A 22,456-nucleotide genomic window follows, 5' to 3' on the forward strand; every position below is an offset into this window, starting at 1 on the left:
TCTAAGTGCAACAGACAGTATCAAACGATATGATTCAACTGACGCACAGCACAACAATTCTCGTTATCTTACTACTCAGTTCTGGCACAGAAATCCCTCGTACGAGGTCACTGTCAGGTGTGAGGTTTGCAGGAACAGTGCACTACGGTATTTCATTGCAGCACCTGTTAAAATCCTGTTGCTGACAGACGCCATCTGTAGACTAAGGCTTAATGAACAGTTAGAACGATCCCAAAGATTTTGTTTCAGAGTCAGATTGTGTCTGTCGCTCAGGACTGGGTAGTTACCGCCAAAGTGTTGACATAGCCGTGCGGGCACATGTCGTTCTCGGAAACACAGTGGGAGACCTCAGTCAGATTGCCGCTTGTGAGTCTCCGAGCTTCCTGAATGGTTAGGCACTGGTCCACAAACTCCAGGCACCTAAAGCTTACGAAGAACATGTTCTTGAACATGAAAACCGAAAGTGGCATTTTGTAAACATAAACCAGAAAACACCTGACCACGAGGACTGGCGCATTGACCAGGACGCCGGAGAGGAACCGAGACCAGATCCAGCGGTAACGCATCCGTGAAGCTGTCAGCTCGTGTAGCCACAGCACTGGGACAGCCAGAGCGAGGAAATAGACGGCGATGACCGTGTACTTCAAGTATACGGTTGGAATCTCGTTCTTCAACAGCATCTCGATCAAGGTGAAACTGTCCAACAGGTCTAGGAAGGTGCTCATGAAGCAACTTTGGGAATGGCAACGTGTCGCCCCGTGCAAGTCCTCAATGATAGAATTTATTAGGCAGTAGAGCAGAGGTGCTGGGAGCATCATTGTTATCTTAAAGCCGGTTACCCCCAAAGGCATCTTCAGCGCAATGAGGTCCAGGATGGAGGTTTCCAAAATGAGCACCATCTTAGGGGTACACGCTATGACGTAGATGAGCCAGGCCAGATAGGCGTAGGTGAACTCGCCGAGGTTGCTGCCAAATATGGAATTCTTTTGGTGAAAGCCGCAGGCGCGCTCCCGTTTGCACCTTGCGTTCTTCAGGAAGAAAATCCCCCAACCCGTCACGACCACCAGGTCGGTGGCTATCCACGAGCACCAGTACAAATCAGTGAACACGATAAGGTAGAAATCCAGTATGCCCCCTTGCAGGACCAGCACGAGAAAGCAGAGGATCTTGTAGACTAGATTACGCTTTGATCTCCGGACGAACAAGGGAGTGGTGTGCATAAATTCTCCCGATGACATGGTGTAGGCAGCTGCAGCAGCTTCGCGCGAAACCAGTGGCTCGGTGCTGCCTTCCTCTGGGTTCAAGCTGCCGGTGGAAGTCTGTGTATTTCTCCGGGACGAGCCGTTTCTGAGGAAGCTCTGCTCCTTCTCTGATGACGAGAAGACAGGCGACTCGGGGCAGATCACCGCTTCGGGCTGGGTGTCGTTGGCTCCGGAATTTTCGTTTACAGATGATGCGATCATTGTATATCTGCGTTCTCCTCTTCTCTCCCTTTTCCTACACTGATAGTGCTTCGAGGTGGAGCGGGGAAAAAGGATGCGTAAAACCCTGGCGTGGAATTTTCTTTTACGTTGGAATGGGGGTGTGCTGTCACACTTTCAAATATGTTTATACTTGGTCATGTTGGAATATATTTCATAAGTGTTACATTTGTTCTATTGCTTCGTTGTAGGCCTAATATCTAGTGGTTCGTATTAGAACGCGCGAGAATTCAAAATCCGTTTTTGATACAGTCCTGTGTGTCAAGACGGCACTTAAGTTGTTCGTAATGCAGGAACACATGTATAAAAATGATTTACTTCACCTCAGATAAGCAATACAGATTTCAGTTAAAAGGTAATATGAGAGCAAATATTGGCATCAAAAAGGCCCGACAGTTGTTTTTCCTTCCTGATAGTCACACGTGTAGTAAGACAAAGTAGGCTAAATCACTTTAACTGAATCAATCCAGCGGCATTTGTATGTTGATTGTACGTATAAATGAGTGGTTGTGGCTGAAACAGGACTCTTGGCGCATGCGAAGCCCTATTTCTGAGAGTTGATGGGATTGATATCCTTTCAAAACATTTTAAATGCGATAAAAAGTCCTGAAGAAATAATCCTGATCAAAGTCGAATTCCTCGTTTAGTTACAACAAAGTTCTACTTTTCGGAATTTAAAGTGATATACCAAGATTAGCATATTCTAATTATAAGCGCCACTCCGATCCCGCTGGCAACACACGTTGACCAATTCAATATCGTCCTAATTTGACAGGGAAAACGTTTGATATATTGTATATTAACCACGGCTGTTTTAATTTTACACATTGGGCTAAAAGTTATCATCGACTGTCCACTGTCAGCTTTGAGCTGAAGAGAACAGTTAAATTGCATTGCATAACCGGAGAGCCATAAAAACTTGTCACGATGTAAAAACTGTACTCTGTGATTGCCCCCCCCCCCCCCCCCCCCCCCCCCACCCCGAAGAGGTACAGTAAAAGAGTCCTGGCTAGCAATTCACCGATTATGCCTTTTTAATGATTCTGTTTAAGCTTTTTATGGAGTTTGTTTATTTTTTAAAGTCTGGATTGTATTATGTGCCCATTAATTTGGATCACAAAATGCGGGTGTCCAGGTTGAAACCTGTCACGTGAAATATTTACATGGATTCCTCATATTTAGCAACAGCAAATAAATTGTGTCAGTTCATTGTGGTGTGTACATGTGATTGATACTGAATTGCTATGCACTTTTTTTATCCATGCTACCACACAGATTGTGGGTATCAGTGATCACTGGGAAGCATCAGATCTGACACTAATGACAAAGAATGTAACAGTAACACGTGTGTCATCTATTAATGTTGCCAGCAATAAGATAATTTATGCTGTAATAACATTAAGGTTGATTGTTTCGTACTGGCGAAGGACCTTCACTCAGGACAGCAGTTACATGGGAAAATGAAACTATAATTCAATTTCTATTTCTTTTTTTTTTTTTTTTCTTTTTTTGACAGGGACAAGCTCCCCACTACAACATTTACCATCATAATTTCCTACGAGCTGAGCTGAGCTTTATAGATGCGCATTTGCCGCCATTTTTGCAGATATCAGTCATTAAATTATGCCAGCATGCTCGCAGATGACATGGGAAAGTAAATTCTCACAGTTTAAAGCCTGCAATGGGTTACATCTCTCTGTTTGCTTAGATACACTTTTCCTAAAATAAAAAAAATAATAATAAAAAAAAAAAACAGTCAGTTATTTCAGCTTTCAAACGGACACCCCCCACTCAAGAAGTGGTACATCCCACCAGGCATCGCGTGGCTTTAGAATTTTTTCCATCCATAATGTTCTTTATCACTCAGCAAAATGGGAAAGGTACAAGAAAAGCATACAGGCATTGCAATGTGAGAGACCAGATTGCAGAGATATCATAACACGGAGAGCCAGAATCAGAATAGTAAGTCTCTCAGAGTAGGTGCTACATTTTCTCCTGCCTCACTCCTTCAATCTGGTATCTTATTGACTGGTTCAAAGTGGGACAGCTGCTCCATACTGATAGTCACTCCAAGCCCCACAAAAACTGGCTGCAACCCAAAGTATGTGTCATGAGCAACAGTCTGAATGCAATCCTCTACTGATAAAGTCACTGTCTGGGATGGATCCTACAATATAGACCATCATGAGTGTGATACTCCAAGGCTGATTAAAAAAGCAAGGAGGAGAAGATGGTGTAGTAGGATTTTTAAAATGTTGTTTTGATCTGAGAGCACCCATAAACTGCATGTCAGTTTTAGATCCTAACACCTGATGCTAATGCTGTTGGTGTAGGAAATCAAAATCTAAACAAAGGTAAAAGGACAGTCTATCATACTCAGCCACATACTCTCATTCAATTATAATTAATAAAGCAGCCTGCATTTTCACGCTTGATTACTGAATTAACTTGGTGCTTAAATGGAATCAAAGTGGTTCCTGCAGGCTTACAGTTGGAAACAATGCCGTATTCTCCACTCATAGTCAAGATAATATCTAATAAATATTAGTTTTAACTCTCCACTTCTGGAACAAACTGCCATCTATATATAAACACCCCACAAAGCACAACCCGACTGTAACAACATTCACATTATGTCACAAAAACATATCTCCGCAAGCCAAGCCCCCCTCTAACTGAAACAGCTGTTGACTACATACTTACATCTGAAGTGCCATTTATGCTATCTGTCAGTTCATAATAAAAGACATAATAAGAGATTTTTCCCACTGTTATCAGTGAATCAACTGATCCAAACATTGATTTTGTCATACATTGTTAGATTGAGAATTATTGTGTTGATATTGATTGATTGATATTGATAATGATGCTATAAATCATTATGGAAACAAAGTTTTTTTTAAGACAGCAAAAAATGAGTTAAGTCTGCCTGCTGTAGGTGGACATAACCAGCATTTTCACTTGATGGGATTAGCTATGCAATTAGTCAATTCATTTTATTCTAGTTTTGGAATGCGTAGAAAGTGCTTCTGCATTCACAGAGGATCCTTAAATATATGATGGAGAACGGGAACATACTCAGTGCGCGTAATGACCCAGGGGATAACATATTCAGAAATAGGCAGATATTTATAATAATTCTTCAATTAAAATCCCCTTAAGTGAAAGGATAAGCGATAATACATGATCAAAACATGAGAGATTAGGATTCGCGCAAGTGTGTTAATTTATTAAAGACCGTAGCTAACCACGGTTCAGAGGATCTGAGACTAAAACCCCAGTAGGGCGTTTTTCAGATCGGTGATAACTTCAAACAGAGTATTCCTTAAAATAGGAGGCCTCCGGGGTTTTATGTATCTGACTGGAACCCTTTACATTGTTCATTTTAATAAATTTAGCTCAAGATTGTTTCCTCCTTCAGAATCTGATTTATTGATACCAAAATGAAAACCGTTTGGCTTGGCGTACAGTATTTATGAAATAATCAATAACTATCAATAACTACTTTGCTTCCAATCAAACTGCTTTTGATTAACTTCTGAAAATCTAATTCACGTTATGCTACCATGTAACAAAATCTATAGACATCGACATGCTTTAACAAATGTGTGTTCCAAACAATTGCTGCCTTTTCAAACAAATGTAAATGTGAAGGAGAGCCTTAGCTTGTCTTTCAAAAACAGAATGTTTTAATATCAATCCACTTTGAATCGATTATTTGCTGATCTACCTCAGTCAAATGCATTAAACAGTCAAGGGCGTAATTGCTGTCTGTAATTAAGACATTGTTCAATTGAACTGTAGTCAACCAGCCATTTTTATGAGCCTCACCTAACCAGTGAAACATAATTTTTATTAAGTACAGGTATGCGGTTACTACTAGAGTTGCACTGTTTAAATTAAAATAGTTTTTAAAATCTAATTATTGATCAGATTCACCATATTGAAACCCCAGCTTCAAAACTGCCTCCTAATTCCAAGACAACTGCCATAGCAAATCAGAAATTTTCTATTTCCCAATCTTAAATGACTTCTAGCTAATATGAGCAGCCTACTGTTTGGAGTCTTGCTTCAATACATGCAAAGTGCATAAAAGGGCTTGGATCTATGGACGTGTGCTGTCCAGTCTGAACATATTTGTAAATGTTTAAGTTGAGAAAACATCTTTTTTCCCGCTAGATGGCACTCAAGTTCTAGATTTTATCCTGTCGTCTGTTCGTTTCAGTTATTTTAATTTAGTCTTGCCTAATTCACCTCTGTGTAGATATTTTGCCATCATCCATATTCTGACATGACCTGATTCAATGATTATTTTTGTCTTTTCAATGATTCCCTAACATGTTTTGGTATGGGAAGACACAGACTGAATTTGTTCTGTTAGGCTCAAATTTCATTTGTTCATTTAATAAAATAATCGATATTTGTAATGAAATGCGAGACTGAATATTTGAATTCATTATTTTAACATGAAGGATCAAGATGCTACCAATATGTAACTCATTCATTGTCACACTAGTTAGCCCATGCAATACACAGAATGCATTTCTCCTCCAGATCTTCTTTTACAGGGTGAATGAAATCTCTTTGTCTCAATATCCATTTGGACCAACTCTGATAACAATGTGATTGTTAGTAACTATATGCTCACGGTGGTTGTGTGTGTACATGTGTGTCTGTGTGCACATATGTGCAACACATCCCCAAATGCCTGCCCATAATTAAACTGTTGCTGTTGAAAGAGACACCTCATTATTGCATCTTGGCTATTTGAAGCAGTCATTCCATTGCAATGAAAAGCACTCAAAACATCCGGGTTGAATATGATTAATATTCACACTTGTTACCTCAGAGGCATTTCAACACCTAGCTGTCAATTAATTGTTGAGGTAACAGAGACTCCGATCTCCCTTTTCCTCTCGGGCTCATACCCAAGATCAAATTACATTCTTACTAAATCTCTGCCTGTTTTTTCTCAGTGGATTGCAGGCTTGCTTCAGGACTGATTGAAGTGGTCCTGGATATGTTACTTTTGGGCACTAAGCATACCAAGTAATTCAGACTGCTTGGTACCATTTTAAGCAGTTTCTTGTTTGGAATTCCAGGGCTTATTATACAGTTGTCTAAATGCAGAGCACTGCTCCAGGTTGCTATAATGGGATAATCAGTGGTTTAGGCACATGCTGTGGAGGTTATCCAGATATTCTACAAGACTGAAGAGTTCCTTCTTCTTACCACAAGGGTGTGATTACTCACCTGCAAGCCACAGCACAGCTCCAAGTCTTTCACATGAAGAAAAGAATATACACTGTTCCCCATAATTATTTTTGTTTAAACATTCTTTCATCAGACTGTGCTAAAATAGATTTATAAATTGCCATATGAAGGTTTTGTCTGAATTAATCCTGGATTCTGTGCTGTCATTTTGCATATGCATAGGCTGCCTGAGCAGGTTGTAGTTCACCACAGGACCATACATACTAAGTCTTTTGCATGACCTAAGAGGCCCATACCCCACTGGTATCAGATCACAAATCTACAAGACTACATAACTGGTCCTTTTGCGGCAGTTACATGAAAGACATCTTCCACAGATAAGACACAGATGTCAAATGATATTGATGATATTGTATGTGTCATGTGAAATGTGAACTAGACCTTAGGACTAGTCCACATTTCACATGGACTAGACCTTACCTATTTGTGTGTTGCAGGATAGATGGACTATGGTTAAGAATACTTTCCATACCACCTACCTACCATTGCTGGATGTCTAACAAAGTGACTTCATTAAACCATTTTGTGGGAAATGTTGGCTAGCCTCTCCAGAGTAAGGTATTAATATGCTGAGTAACATGACATCATCTATGAGACACAAAACAAAATCACAGGAAAGCATTTTTTGTTGACTTGATGTGGTGAGTTACTTGTAAACACTTACCACTAGGTTACATTTGTGGAAAAACCTGCAAAAGAGCAGCTACATATTGGGGACATTATGTATAAATAGCTAATTTAATAAATATTAGTCCTGTTTGTTTATAGGTATCTCCTTATGTGCACCACTGAGCACAGAGAGGTTGCTTGTCCAAGTCAAAAACTTGCCCTGTAAAATTGCTATGCAATCCAGGTGTTATGTTTGCTTTCTGCATTGCAAAAAAACTGTACTCCTTATAACAAGTGCACAGTTAGCCATATTAATGAGCCAAATAGCATTTTATATACTTTTTTTCATCTGTGCCATTCAAAAACATTAATTTCATTTAAAAAAAATAATTAAGGGTTTTGAATCAGATAGATTGAACTAAGTAACACAAACAGTGGCAAATGTAATGTTTCAGGTCCAATCAAGCAACAAAACAGTTGGCTGGAACAGAAGAAGCAGCTGTAACAGAAGTGTTTTTCGGCCCACTTAGCTAAACAAACCTGTGGTCAAATTTATGAAGCATTCCTAGAAATGGTAGCAAATCTGTGAAGTGTAAATTAGAATGAGGGTGTGCAAACCAGGCAAGAGTTACAAACTCTGCTTGTGACCCACAGACTCATTTCTATGTACAAATCAGGCATATTCTATGACTGAGCACATGTAATGGTAAAAGTTATGGTGCAATGCTATACAACTACACAATGCATGAAGAAACTACCCCCTCCTCACCACTTACTCAACTCAGTTTCTGGTCTAGGCTGTGGTCATCTCCCACCTGGACCGCAGCAGCACCACCCTTTTTCTGCTGAATGTTTTGGACCTCTGACAACGATATTTCATTCACCAAGGAAAACATTCTGGTCTGTTAGTGTTTACAATGTTGGAAATTTTTTGTTACCATGTCATTAGAGCTGTCTTTTTTATGATTCTCAAATTACTTGCAACCCATTCAATTCTGATATTTGTTATTAATAGTTATTTCTTGACTTATTACATAGATCAGCAGTTACCTGTACCCGATGTTCAACTATATCTGTTGAACATCGGTATCTCTATCTGCCCAGTGTGAAATGCAAACATTTTCATCCAGGATGGATTTTCGTCCAATTCGAGGATGTGTCTCCATCTACTGTTACCTGGCTGTAAGTTTTGGGAACAAATGGAATAATTTTTAACTGTTTAAACGGTATGTTATTCTTAAACCAACACTCTGGTATTTTTAAATCATTAAAACAGATCTTATTTTTATGTCAATCCACACACAGGGTGTTGTTATTCAGAATATTTATGGAAGTAAATCATAAACTGATTCAATGTTTATTAAATCAAAACATATTTTAATTGTTTTATTTTTTTGATGATCTTTCTATATTTTAACCTGTTTTTCCAGAGATTATGAACGGTTTGATCCAAGGTAAGTACTGAAATGTCAACACACACATTCATGTAGGTGAGTTCATGTATCAAAGTAGACCTAAGAGATCCAATCGAAGATTTATCACACAGAGGTATGGCAAGTACAACAAAATCTATTTCAGGCACACAACTTGATTGTATCTTTAATCAAAGATTATATTCCGATTCAACTTGTCATTACGCTGCTTTTCCCTCAGGGGTAGAAGGTCATCCTCAGACGACATTTCCCACCGTCATCACTGTCGTCACTGTTTCCGTTTTCCCACTGTTTGTAGTGCAACGACAGCTCTGGTCTACAAAGCATCACGGGAATTGTAGTTTATCTGAAAATAGACGTTGGACTTCTATTACATTGTAGACTTTCTATCTCAAGATGTTGTCACATTGTCGCACAATTTGTATATTTGTTTATTAATATTTAAACGTATTTGTAAACTATATGGTGTATCTAAATTTCAAACAGTTTCATGCCATTAAATTATGTTTCCTCAATGACACTACGTTACCCATAATTCCTTAGTGACGTCAACCTGCGCACGCTCAGTGCGTTGTGAATAGTTGTACCCTCCCTCCTCCCTATTTCAATGTAAGATGGTGGCTAGAAGGCGCTGCTACTAAACACACAGAGGCTAAAAAGAAAAGGCAAGGCAATTTATCAACAAATCATTTCAGACCTGAAAGAACAAGACACAGGAAGATTTCAAAGTGCCTGCTTACACAGACCTTGGCGGTTTAGAAAGATAATAAATCCCCAGCCCCATTTGGTGTGACTATCCCGTGGAGAAGGAATACCAGCAGCAGAGACAGGGTGAGTATCCCACAAAACTATCGCCAGAAACTACAATCATAAAGGGGGATAGCAGGTGCTCCCTCTCTGTGTACGTAAAAATCCATATTTTAATTAAGAACACATCATTTCGCTTTGACACAAGTTGTAGGCAGGAGAAAAAGTCAAAATGTTGGCTGAGTCGAAGTGCCTCCTGGCTGTGATGGAGCCAGTTTGGAGGGAGAGTCGCAGGCTTTGCCGGGGCGCTATAGGCCGCGCTACCTCGAGTGCAAAACGCCTTGTTAGCAGGATTGCTAACTGCCTATCTGACATGTATTGGCGTGATTCTTGTTTAACGTCTGATCATCGCCTGTGGTAGGCTACTAAGCTAACTAACGTTACAAATGTTCAATTTTTGAAATGACAGGAAAAAAAGAGATCCGTGCCATAACAATATTAGTTGGCTAACGTTAGCTAGCCATTGTTTTTACTATCTGTTCAATTGTGTTGAGAGAGTTCGCCAAGTTAACTAGTTAACTAGATAGTCGGCTGTATGGCATATGAACTTGACCGGCTTTTTCGTATGACAAGTGTTTTTTTACGCTCAGATATGAACGACAGCAGCTAGATAGCTGGCTATGAACTTGGGCCATATAGGTAGCAGTACAACGTTAGCTAACAAAAATCAACATCCAACACTTGCGTAGTGCGAAATAAGCAAATAGCTTGCTAGCTAACATTATCAATTGAGTGACAGGCTGTCTAGTTAGCTGCTAAACTAGAGTGATCTGGAGTAACCGGGTAGTTGGTTACTTTACCATACACTAGATGTGAGAAGTTGGTGAGCTAACTAGGTAGAAGTGCTTGACTTGATAAACGCTAGCAAGCTAGCCGGCTAATGATGGCTACTCTGCCATTGGCCAGGGGCGCGATGAAAATACGTTTATCTGGCAGCCTAACAGTAGTGGGCAATAATGGGATATTCATTTTAGTTGACATTTTGTCTGGGTCTAGCGTGTTCGTGTGTTTAGCTTATAAACGATAATGTTTCTCTGAAACGTAGGGGAAAGACCAGCCAAACCTTATCTATCTAATAATAGCTAACTGGTTGGTATTTCCTCTTCCTCGTTGAAGCCTAGTTAGCAGGATAGCTGCCTAGCTGCATCAAGTCATTACGTTATGCTGATGTGGACGAAGCTAATCAATCCGCCAGATGGACTAACCTGGAGGGATTCATTTGAAACTAACACAGCTAGCTGGTTGCATTAAAACTAGCCAGCTGATTTCATGGATGAGCCAACGTTTGCTTTATAACGTAGCATGCTACACAACACAACTGAGACAGCTAGCGGGCTAGTTATCCGTTTGTGCTTGACTACATTTAGCTAACGAGATAAGTGAAAAGACCCACGTATCTGACGCCGCTTTCTTGGTTGTCAGTAAGATCTGCCTTGAGGGTACGTTGCTAACGTTTTTTAACCAGCTAGCTAGATAGCTTATCGCCTGAGTGTGTTTTACCTACGTTAGCTTGCTTGCTGGGTAGTCTGTAACTTACAATATAAAAGCATCTTGCTAACCAGAACACTGGCTTTATCAGACTTTATTTGGCTAATTAGCTTTTTAGCTAGGGATCCTAGCCTGGTAGCTAGTGCTGTACCTATGTAACTAGCCAACCTTAGATGGCTAACTGCGTGTATCTGGCCTTATTTTGAACGCTTGGGCAAAGTATTTCATCTGAATTGATCCAATGGTGATCCGATTCTGTACATTTTCAATGTACGCGTTATTTGTTGTAGTCCGATAAGGCCATCTGGGAAATGTGGCCCCAGTGTAGTGATAGCGCGTTCACTCAACTTTCCCGAAGGCAGCGATTCTGGCGGACTTGGCCGGTGTATGATAACACCCCCGAATCAGAAGTTGTCTGTCTTCCAGGCAAAAGAGATTTTTTTTTCAAGTGATATAAGAAGTAGGACATAGCTCAGTGTTGGAATTATTATGGTTGCCTTTCCTTGACGTTTTTCCAGATCATTAGGATATAGTTTCTGGAGGATGGGATGTGAAATGCGCCAGTGTATTCTGGATGGGGTCAGAGCTTGGTTCAGTTGTAGGGGTTCTGGCCCCCCCCCCCCCCCGACACCAATCATTTTTGTTTTGGCCGTCTTTCCTCTGAATCCATGTTCCATATTTCATTGTCTTTCTTCATCCATTATCAGATGAAGTACGCTTCAAATGAAGGACTGCACTTTAATTTTACCCATTATATTTATGTGTTCTTCCAAAGGTGTTACTAGAGGTGACTGATAAAATGTTTTATCAGGAGTCCTCTTAGGAAATGAATCCAGATCTATTATAAAGTAACTTCATGATCTGTACCCCTTATTTTTTAACATCAAAGCGCATTATTGCAGTATATTTTCCAGTGTTTATGTAATGACCTTTCTTCAGGTAACAAGTCTGTGGTATACTGCCATGAAGTTCCAGAAACATCCCTCACAACAGTATAACATTGCCTCAGGGATGAACTTTAGGGACAAGAAAGCTTCCTTTTTTTCTGCTTCTTTGTCTAATTGAAAATATTGAAGTTGCCCACCTGTTGCACCTAGTCTGATAGATTCTTGTGTAAAAATGCCACATCTTCTGCAGGTCCCTCCGGATGCCTCAGTGTCTGTAGGTCTTCACTCCTGCCAGGCAGTTAGCCACAAATGGACCAACTATCCTTTGTCTATACCACGTTCACAGTGGCAAATTTAACATGGAACACTGTGTTAGTGGACAGCAGGCTGGTGTAGGTTTGAGAGCAAAAGTACTTAGTATGTGGCTTTAGCTAGACTCTGGTAGCTTCTTTCAGGACCGCTGGAATAGTCCCTTCTGTTTCCTGCTGTACTCCTGGAAGACATGATGTCATTTGCAAAGGAATATGTCCTTCACTGGCTGTGCCACCATTTCATGACTTTCTTATTGTGGAGCAATGCACTTACGCTGCTTTCACATTCTGCATTATTTACGTTTGTATCCATGAACCCAGCTATAAAAGTTCAAGTTCAAGGGAGCAATTCCAAAGTGTGAAGTAGAATTCGGTGACCTGCAGCACTACCACTGACTGGTACTGTCTGGGTTGTTGAATTTTTATGCAAATGCATTTTCCTCAAGTGTGATGAGTTCTGTTGCTTCTTTCCCTTGGGTTTAAGAACAGCCAGTGTGAAATGTGGAGTGTGGGTGGAGTCTCAGTGAGAATGTTGTACCCCCCCCCCCCCCCCCCCATCACCTTGTGCTGGATCAGCTGAGAGTGATCCAGTGGCATTTAGTGAACCAGTGTAGCTTCACTTCCCCATGTACAAGTGAGTTACTGGTTTAAAGAGAGCTGCATATCTGCTTGATTGCGGTCGTCAAAGGACTTGACTTCAGCAGCCTTCCTTAGAATTAGGATATTGCTTTTAAGCCTCTGTGGTACAGCATATTTTTAAAGAAAGTGGTTTGAGAATCGAATGATCTGTATGTGACCAATTTGCATTGATGTGATCTGAAATGTTCTCACTCACTCTTCCCCCAGTCTTCAAACAAGAATATGACATGTGTTGTCATCACGTAGGGAAGGCTTACTGATAGCCTGGAAGACTCATGGTTGTTTACAGAAGGCTGCATGGCAAGGAAGGGCCAAGCCCAGCTTTCTGGTTTCTGCAATGGCAATGGTTTTTTGTGAAATGTTGTGATCTGAGATGAGTGCACACAAAGCTGATTCATATGTTAGTAACCAGGGACAGGAGCCACCGCTGGTACAGCACATTCATCCACTTTAGCTTTCGTTCAGGAAGTTAATGGAGCTACTGACGATGCAGCGTATCTCCGTGTCTGGAGGTAGACTTAAAAGTGGGCCGTATACTCTCACCTCTTGTATTATGTATTGCCATTATTGTTTGTTGTTTTGTTCGCAATAAAAAAAAATACAGTTGAGTCATATAAAGGCCACCACTGGAGATTTTCAGATGTCTGTCTGCAGTCAGAAAGACCTTTAATGTCTTAATTTTCTGTGCAGTGGCATATGAATAGATGGTATCAATAATGACTTCCTATACCTCAAATGGCTGTGGCAGTGTACAGTCCAGTCTGTTTTAAAGATTTTTGTTATTGGAGTTATTTACAGGTAATTTGTGCATAGAAATCCTTCCATCCACTGTTTGAGCTTGCTGAAGTCAGTCTAACTGAAGCCCTAAACCAAACTTTTCATTGGATGTACTCAACAAACGCCCCTCCTGTATTGATATGCTGTGGTATACGCTAGGTACGTTCCGTACCTGCAACCAATGTAATAATGATGAACTGGTGAAATCCACACCTTTACAGCGAAACCGATTTATCAGGCTATTTGCGCTGACTCACTTTGGTGGCGTTTTGTATATTGGTGAGGGGACTTTTAGTGTGGAATATCCCTTTGAGTCATGAAAAGAAATAACAGTACAGTAGATGCACGGTGCTGTCCAGCAGCCGTGTTAACAGGAAGAGAACTGATAAAAAGGCAAGAGTGAATAAGGCGGTATGGATTGTTGTGATCCTGTCCTAGCGGAAGCGCCACGCTGAGTAATCAGATTATGCGGTGTTGTATTTGCAAGTATGTGACCTCCGGTGGGGAGTCACTGGGATACCTGCCGTAACCTTGAGTGGCACTTGACACATTAGAAGCAAGAGGAATGCAAACGGGCTTTACACACGGGCTCCCTGAATGTTGACGGTGTGTGTATGCCTTTGTTGTTCGGTTCTTGGGATCCCTCTTGTCTGTTCCGTCACAGGTAACCATTTGTTTAGACTGTGACTAGCGATAGATAGGCTTGACAGGGTTCTGTTCTTTATTTTCAAGGTGTATCATCAGGGTTGTCTTTGGGACATGGTTCCTTGCTCCCCAGGAAAGCATGACATTTTGTCAGTTTGAGCACTTCAGATGAAAGAAGTAAACTATGTGTTTTCCATGTGAATCGGTCAAAAAAGGTTGAATACATAGCATCATGAGTTGTTTTTATTCAGGGTTCACATTATCAACAACTAAGTTACATATACACGTATTAACTAGTTTCTCCCCTTTGCTGATTTCCCTATATTTTTTTTTAACTGTGAGGTGTTTGTTCATTTTTACTTCTAAAAACATATAAATGTGTAAAAGTGTTGAACTGGTCTTCCAGTTGCTTTTATTTGTCTATATAAGACAGGCTGTATAATTTTATACTGCCTTGTACCTTGTCTGGTAAACTGTTGAAACTTGGTCATGCAACACTTCCAATATTGTGACGCCGTGTACGGCTTTCGCTTGTGTTGTACCCAGCTTCACTTGTAAGTCGCTTTGGATAACAGCGTCTGCCAAATGAATAAATGTCAATGTATAAATGTCATATTATGAATGTTTCTGTCAGCTGAGGTGTTTCATCCTGTGATTTATAGATTTATACCTACAGTCGCCTTGCAGTGTCAGTTAACTTGGCTTTCTCTTGAAAATAAACACGAGTATCTGCTCTAAGGAACTACATTTCCCAGATGTATATCAGTGGAAACCCCTTTACGTGCGAGTCATGTGTTTCTCTTAGCCTGTACGCTGAGGTAAGGTACCGGAAACCAGGCTGTTGGGAAGTGAAGAAGCCTGAGTAGAAATGGCAAAGAATGGACAAGTGCATAAGATGACGCAAGCTGTTATTTTCCTCCCCTGACCCATACTGACGTTTGTTTGATTTATTATTTATTGCCTTTCTCGTATGCTTTATTTGCGAGCCAGCAGGAGAAACATTTCCTTGAAATATTAGATTAGACAGTCTAAAGCTACACACATTTCTGATTAATTTGAGAAACATATGACTCACTTTTTAAATCGTCTGCCACTGATTGAACCCTGATGAAGAAAACGAGTTGTAAGATGTACTTCCTGAGTCTGTGTAGCAGAGCAGTTGTGAGGGCACTCTATCTATTCCTCATGCACTCTGTAATGGCCCCGTCGCTTGGCTTTATAATATGCCACCAGGGAATTTCCAGCTTTTTGTTTTTAACACATGTGAAATCTAACAGCAATACAAAACCAACAAGCTGTTTTTTTTTAAACCAGTGGTAATTTCTTTGTCAGACAGTGGGAGTTGTTAAGTTGATGTTTAACAATAAAAGTGCCTACCTGGAAAACCTTGCAGGTGAAACCTGTTCAGGTAGTTGGCCACTGTGATGATCATGATTTAGGATAAATGCTTTTTAATATGGACTTAATTCTTAAAATCTTAAATAATTTTAAGGTCTGATTTGTCCTATCACCCCTTTTGTAACAATGAATAATGAAGTGTGGACCGGCTCTAACTGCTCCGCATCAGGTCGTGGTTCCTTAGTGTCAGCAGAAAGGTTCACTGGCCCACTGAGGCCCTCTCCCCGGTATATAATTTGCAGAGACATTGGTCCAGTCTTACAGAAACACTACGGGGTCATTCTGTGTGAAGTGAGACTGACTTTGGCATGAGCCTTACGGATTTTCCCTGAGGTTTGCTCTGAAGAGATTCATACGTAGCCAACTTTTCCAATTCGCATTGTAATTGATTTTTTATGATATTTTTGAAAACTGACTACTTCAATTGTCCATGTTAATGTGCACCCTAGGCATCCTTTAAGGTAATGTACGATGCATTTACAGTTTGGTGTTATATAATTAATGTTTGTGTGCCCTGAAAAATGAATATGCAGTCATTTTCAGCAACCTTTAACCTTCAAATATGTACATATACATCAGCAAATTTGAGACTGCAGTTACTGGGTGAGGAGATTATCAAAGCTATTCAACATGAGAATATGATTGCCAGTACACTTTACATTTGCTCTTTTTAGATGCCTGTGAATTTACTTTGCAGATGTAATACGCACATGTGAAGCCATACCAGTGCCGTCCTCAGACGCATGGTAAGGCCTCCCTTTTAAAGGGTCTGCATTTGCCGGGGCTTGCTTCCGTCACTTCATAAGAATATCAGTAATCTTTAACAATGAAGAAGCTGGTCGAGCCGGATGGAGGAAATTTACTTTTACCTTGTATGTTGTGGAAAATTTTCTGTATTATTGCACAAGGACAAATCCTCTGATCTCTTCAAGGGCTGGTTTATACCAGCAATAGACACCCTGTGGTAATGATCTCCACATTACTAATGCATGTGCAGACCTTGAAGAAGACCTCAGAGGCCGTGTAAGGGTCGGTACTGTTTCACACAGAATTACCATTGGTCCCTCTGGGAGTCCCTGTGCAGCGCTGCTGGTTAGACAGGGTCCAGCCAGAAACGGGTCAACAAACCTGCACGGTCAGTTTTTTGTGGAGAGGGGAAGAGGTGTGTGTGTGTGTGTGTGTGTGTGTGTGTGTGTGTACACTCAGACAGGGAAAAGTGTTAGTCTTATGGGGAGTACGCCCTCCTTCAGCTGGTTCTTGCTTCATGCTCTGAATGTGTCTTATGTGGAGTGGACCAGCACTAGGCTGCAGTCTTATATGCATTTACAGCCAATAGACTGTGGAAAGCTTTGTCTTATAACTCTAATTCAGGAATTCAAAATCATTTCTAGAGGTGCACACAATTGCTGCTTACTATTGTTTTTTTTTTTTTTTGTAATCTCCTAGTCAATTGAATAACGTCAGCATTTGCTTGTCCTGGAATTTTGTTTTGATCTGTAGTTGGCTGTGGAATTGGAATTTCAAAACGTGAAATATCCGAAGAGTGTTTATGTAATTTCATGTATTCATATGCAGTTGTTAAACAGAGTTATGCCTCTAATTAAAAAAAAAAAAAAATAATGCTAAGTGTTAGGCTGCCATGTTGAATAAGCACTATTTGCATTCTTCATAGCACAGCATACCATAGCCCATAACCCTACAGAAAATAAAACACCGTGACAGAAAAGTACAAACAATTTTGACCCAACAAGAGGGCCGTGGTCTCAAAACTCCTCTTGCACCACAGCCCAGCACTTAAGCTAACCAGATTTCCTCCAGAAGAGCTGAATTTGTGCATTCCGTTATATGCTAGGTCAAAGGTCAGTCACTTGTATGAACCCCTGTCGTGTAAGTATGCACTCCCTTTGCAGATGGTCTCTGGTGTTGAGCAGCACCGAAACACTGCACAGCAGATAATCGGCACATTGATTTACTGTTTAACCAGTTCACCGGCACGGGAAAGCTTTGCCAAACCGCCGTCTGTTTGGTGGGTGTAGCTCCAGTAGTCCTGGTGCAGCGAATGGGCAGAGTGTGCAGCCGGTGGCATTATAGACCGGATGGTTTCATCTCGGCCAAGCTATCACTCCCATCACATGCCTTTGTGTGACTGTTTGCCAGCAGGCATGTGAACAGTAATCGGGGATGAACAACCTACTTGAAACAGTGACAGATACTTAGCTCTTCAAGCTTGTGTGCTGTTGCTTCTAAATTTCCCCAGTGGCTCCCAATTTGTGGGCTGCAGGAAAGCTGTGAATCTAATGCCATATTAGTTCATTTATAAGCAGTTAATGAAAAGGAAATAATGGAGAATGTTATGCAATTTTATTATAATGTTTGTAACACTACATGCTTTCTGTTAGATATATGACAGTAGGAACTCAACTGTTCAATAAATGGCATGTGGGTGTTTTTGAACAACTTTCTTTTTCCAGATCTTACTACATCAGTGTATATTTGGCTGGGTTTTCTAGAGTCTGCTGTAAAAATGTTTCTCCCTGAAACTTTCCATGAATCCTTTAACTGCTGCTTAAATCCAGGGACACAGAGCAACCTGTGGCACTGAGGAATGAACCCATCTTGAGCAAACTGATGGTAGCGGAGTGTTGCTTTTCTGTTTGGGAAGATACAGCTGAACACTGCGTCTCTGCACGCTGGCGCTGGAACTTCAGTTTTGATTGACAGCGCTCATTAACATTTTAACAAGTGACAAATGGAGGAAGAAAATGCATAAATGAATGATGAACACATCAGCAAGCCAATAAGATTGACCTGCTTACATTATTCATTCTTGTATTTGTAGGTGAATGTAAATGTGGTTGGGCTGATCTGTAAAGTTTGTAAAAAGTTAGTATCAGATGCTGTGTATTAACACAGCAGTTGTGAAAACGCCACTGCCCCCTAGTAGCCCTTTTTGCATGTTTCCTAAAAAAGGACCCCAACCTTGGGGCGGGGCTTTGCCTCTCTGACCTCTCGGCTGGGTGGAGGAAGGACCAATAGCGCTGAATGGAGACCAGGCGTGGGGAAGAGCCAGTGGCTATCTTGTGCCGTCTGTGCTTCCCTTTAAAGAGAGAATGAGGGCCGGCCCCTCCTCCCAAACCGTTCAGGGGACGGGGTATTTTTAGCCGGCACCCTTCCCCTCCTGGCACTTCCCTTGTGGAGGCTTTGTCCTCCAGGGTGGTGTGTGTGTGTGTGTGTGTTCAGGTGGTATTTACCGCTTAACTAGTTGGAACCATGGGAGGGTGTTATTAACCATTTAACCAGTTTGAACCATAGGACCAGGATCTATGGATCAGCAGTTAGTAAAACCCTGCTTTTTGCTGTTCTGAAACAGTGTGCTGCTCAGATGGAAGCGTTCCTACAATAGAAGTGCAGTGCAGAAGCCCAGCTGGAGTTGGCTGCACGCAGATTTGCTCCCTTTGATGGTGTGCACAACTTCTCACCACTTAACTAACTAGCCAGCTTGGTGGGAGGTGAAGAAATGGTGGCTATTTTTATTTATTTTTTAAAAAAAACTCCCACACAGTGTGAAATTTGTACACTGATATCTCCGCTGTGCTGTCCACTCTTGGCAATGGAAAAAACGAGGCCTATTGCCCTGAGTTAACCTCGCCACCCCTTTAAAGCAAACAATGGAAAGAGCAGACAGGCCGTTATCCTGAGTTTCTCTGTGTTTGGGTTTCCACAGTGGGAGAGGGAGTGGAGACATAACCGCACATGAAATCAGGCTTCAGTGAGGCCGAGTGGCAGCTCTAGGCTCCTTTTCAGTAATAGCAGTTTAACGTGATTGACCACACTCTTGGTTTTTTTTTATATACTTTTTGAAATCATCTGCATTTTATAGCATTTAATCTATGGTCCGTGCTGCCTTGGTTTAATAACTGCAGCAGACTTGTCAAAAATTAAACCCTTCAGACTATCATTGCACAATGAGCGAGTGCTTAAGGTATTCAAAATGGCACTTTAGGTCTTATCTATCTTTTTCTGATGTGCAGCGGTGTCTATTGAGACAAAAATAGACATGGGGGAAATTGTGCTACCCATTTTCAGTGGCCATAATCTGAGTGCCTACCCAAGCATTAACTAAAGTTACCTTGAATTACCCATTCCCCTGCCCCAATTAAAGGCCAGCTCTGAAGACACGTTTTTGTCTCACACAGCACAGTGACTCCGTGCTCCCCCACTGTCTTAGTTACCTCATTTCAGGCCTGGGCTCTCGCGTGGGGGGGCTGAATGAGCGCTTGATGAAGCGGAGCCAAATTGCCGCACACCCACTGTTTCAACGAGTGCGAAGAGAATTAATCAGCCTTTTAAGAGCGCCGATTATTTATGAATCGAGATCGGTGACTAAAAGTACCTCTACACGTGTAATTTTTTTTTTTCCCTCTTTCAGAGACGTCATATCAGGATCGGAAGCAAAATAGCCCGAGGCTTTGTGCGTTCTTATGCCGTGTCATTAGTCTGGATTGGCTCACAGTCATAGTTCGACCTTTCTTTGGAGTGTGTGGGTCGGGTTGATGCACTGATTTGCATCATATTGCCTACATCTTCTGGACTCCATCCACTAGCATCAGTCACCTCCTCTGATCCTCTTGTCATCACCGGGCATTCATTCCGTTGGCAGATGTATGCGTTCTGGGACGCTTGCATGGCTTGCCGTTGAATTTTTACAGGGGAAAAGCTGTTTGCACTGTCGAAACATGGAACTGTACTCTGAGCGTTTTGGTGAAGCTTGCCAGCCAGTTTTGGTGAAATCCATCAGCAATAGGCCCACCCTGCATACCACTGCAGTTCTACCAGATTAGTTCTGGGCAGCGGGCTATGGGTGTAAGGTGTGGGGCAGTTGTATCCATTTTTGCCATAAAAGCATCAGTAGACTTAAACCATGTACGGACACGGCCCAGGAATTGCTATATTGTGTGATATAGTCTTAAATGAAAATTACAGATTAAAACAAAACAAACTTGTGCAGGTTGCCTTGTGGTTAGCAGCTCCAAAGGGAAATCAGAAATATGTATGTTGGTGTTGAAATTTGTTCACCCTTATATTTAAGAGCATTGAGCTTTTTGGTTCTGTCTGCTGTATCACAGGTGACGTTGGAATTGCTTTGTCCTTGGAGCTGCTGCCGAGGCCCATGTGTTCTGATGACTCAGTAAGGGCTGCATTCAGTCTAACAGCAGTACACTTCGGCCTTGTCCTGGTTTAGCAAATTTTAGCAAGTGTTCCTTTTTTAATTGGTTTTTCGACAGATGCAGAGTATGGAAGGAAGCTGTCAGATGAGGAATAGGAATGTGAAAGTCGGCAAAGGAAAGTTTAAAAGAAGAGAACAACATTTTTCTGTTTCCTCAAACATTTTTTCATTTCATTTAATAATTAAGGTTCCGTTTCCTCAAATGTTTCCTCAGTTGACAATGCTACGTGTCCTTCATCGTTTCTTTTCCGCAGTAAGGGTTTCAGTTCTTTTTGTCTCATGTTTAAATTAATAAATATATTAATAAAATATATTAAAGTTCTGTTTATTAGAAAAAGTAGTAACAGAAAAGTTTGAAATTTATTGAGACTTTTGTCCCAGATTTCCTTCCTTGGCTGAAATCACTATATTGTGTAAGAAAGGAAAAAAAGGAACCCATGTTTAGATTCATCACACGTTGACAAGAGCAGCCTGCGTTGTGGTCAGGCTGAGGAAAAGCCGGAGCTTTGTAGCGGCCAGTCGGTGTCCAGGCGCTAGCGGAAACGCTCTAACTTCACCCTCTCTGTCCCGTCCCCCAGCCCTGCCACGCCCCGTGAGAAAGCCCGCCCCTTGCCACGCCGTAGGATGTCCCGCAGCCCCGAGGTGAAGGATGACCCCATGGAGTGCCCCCTCTGCATGGAGCCCCTGGAGATCGACGACATCAACTTCTTCCCCTGCACCTGCGGCTACCAGATCTGCCGCTTCTGCTGGCACCGAATCCGCACAGACGAGAACGGGCTGTGCCCCGCCTGCCGGAAGGTACCGCCCCTACGACACCGGTGTCGGGCTGTGAATGAACACCACTGTTCTGGGCGTGTTCTTTACGTTTACAGCCAGTAGCACTTACTTAAAGGTGGTATTTTCTAGTTCACCGCTTCAGCAGACCAGTGAGTGTGTCTCTCCGGCCTTTCCTGTTGACGTGACAGCTAAATATTTACAAAGTTATAAACAATGGCACGCTGTAGTAACTAACTGTAAACATCCAGTACATACCTTACCAAAACAGATTATTATTCGCAGCAGGGATTCACGCTGGTAATGAAGGTAAAATTAACTTTTAATGTGGGAGAGGCAACATCATCAAAGTCAGAGCCGTTCCGTTTCCTGCTCCCCAATGCTGACAAAGCACCACATCAGCTGTAGACTGTCCCTCTGTGTTCTCAGGACAGGGGTGTTAATATTCATTTACATTTACATTTACATTTATTTATTTAGCAGACGCTTTTATCCAAAGCGACTTACAAAAGTGATTCAGTATTAGATGATATTAATATTGTGCCAGATTTGATCAAGCTCTTTAATATTGCTATTAAGGGTGGGTGATACAGGGGAAAAAAGCTCTACCATGGGAGGGTCATGCTCCTATGCCTGCTGGTGGCAGTGGCTTATGTCAGATCACTTGAGTCTGAATCTGTTCCAAATCACGGAGGTTGAACCCTTT

At 41.5% G+C, this 22,456-nt stretch overlaps 2 protein-coding genes across 2 annotated transcripts in view; one reads left to right on the forward strand and one right to left on the reverse strand.

The window, feature by feature from the left end:
- Positions 1–269: 269 nt before the first annotated feature.
- LOC118770084 (transmembrane protein 121B-like) lies at positions 270–1,513 on the reverse strand. Its single transcript, XM_036517507.1, has one exon. The coding sequence runs from the start codon at positions 1,461–1,463 to the stop codon at positions 270–272; it is 1,194 nt and encodes a 397-aa protein (XP_036373400.1). The 5' UTR covers positions 1,464–1,513.
- Positions 1,514–9,405: 7,892 nt separating this feature from the next.
- The window catches only part of LOC118770573 (CCR4-NOT transcription complex subunit 4-like), a 31,799-nt gene continuing 18,748 nt past the window's right edge, over positions 9,406–22,456 (forward strand). Inside the window, exons 1-2 of the mRNA XM_036518321.1 lie at positions 9,406–9,628; positions 21,555–21,774. Coding sequence (XP_036374214.1) covers positions 21,601–21,774 — 174 coding nt within the window. The 5' untranslated portion in view covers positions 9,406–9,628; positions 21,555–21,600. The remainder of the gene's footprint in view (positions 9,629–21,554; positions 21,775–22,456) is intronic.

Source organism: Megalops cyprinoides, chromosome 23 (assembly GCF_013368585.1).
Source record: "Megalops cyprinoides isolate fMegCyp1 chromosome 23, fMegCyp1.pri, whole genome shotgun sequence".
In the NCBI taxonomy this organism is placed as follows: domain Eukaryota; kingdom Metazoa; phylum Chordata; class Actinopteri; order Elopiformes; family Megalopidae; genus Megalops; species Megalops cyprinoides.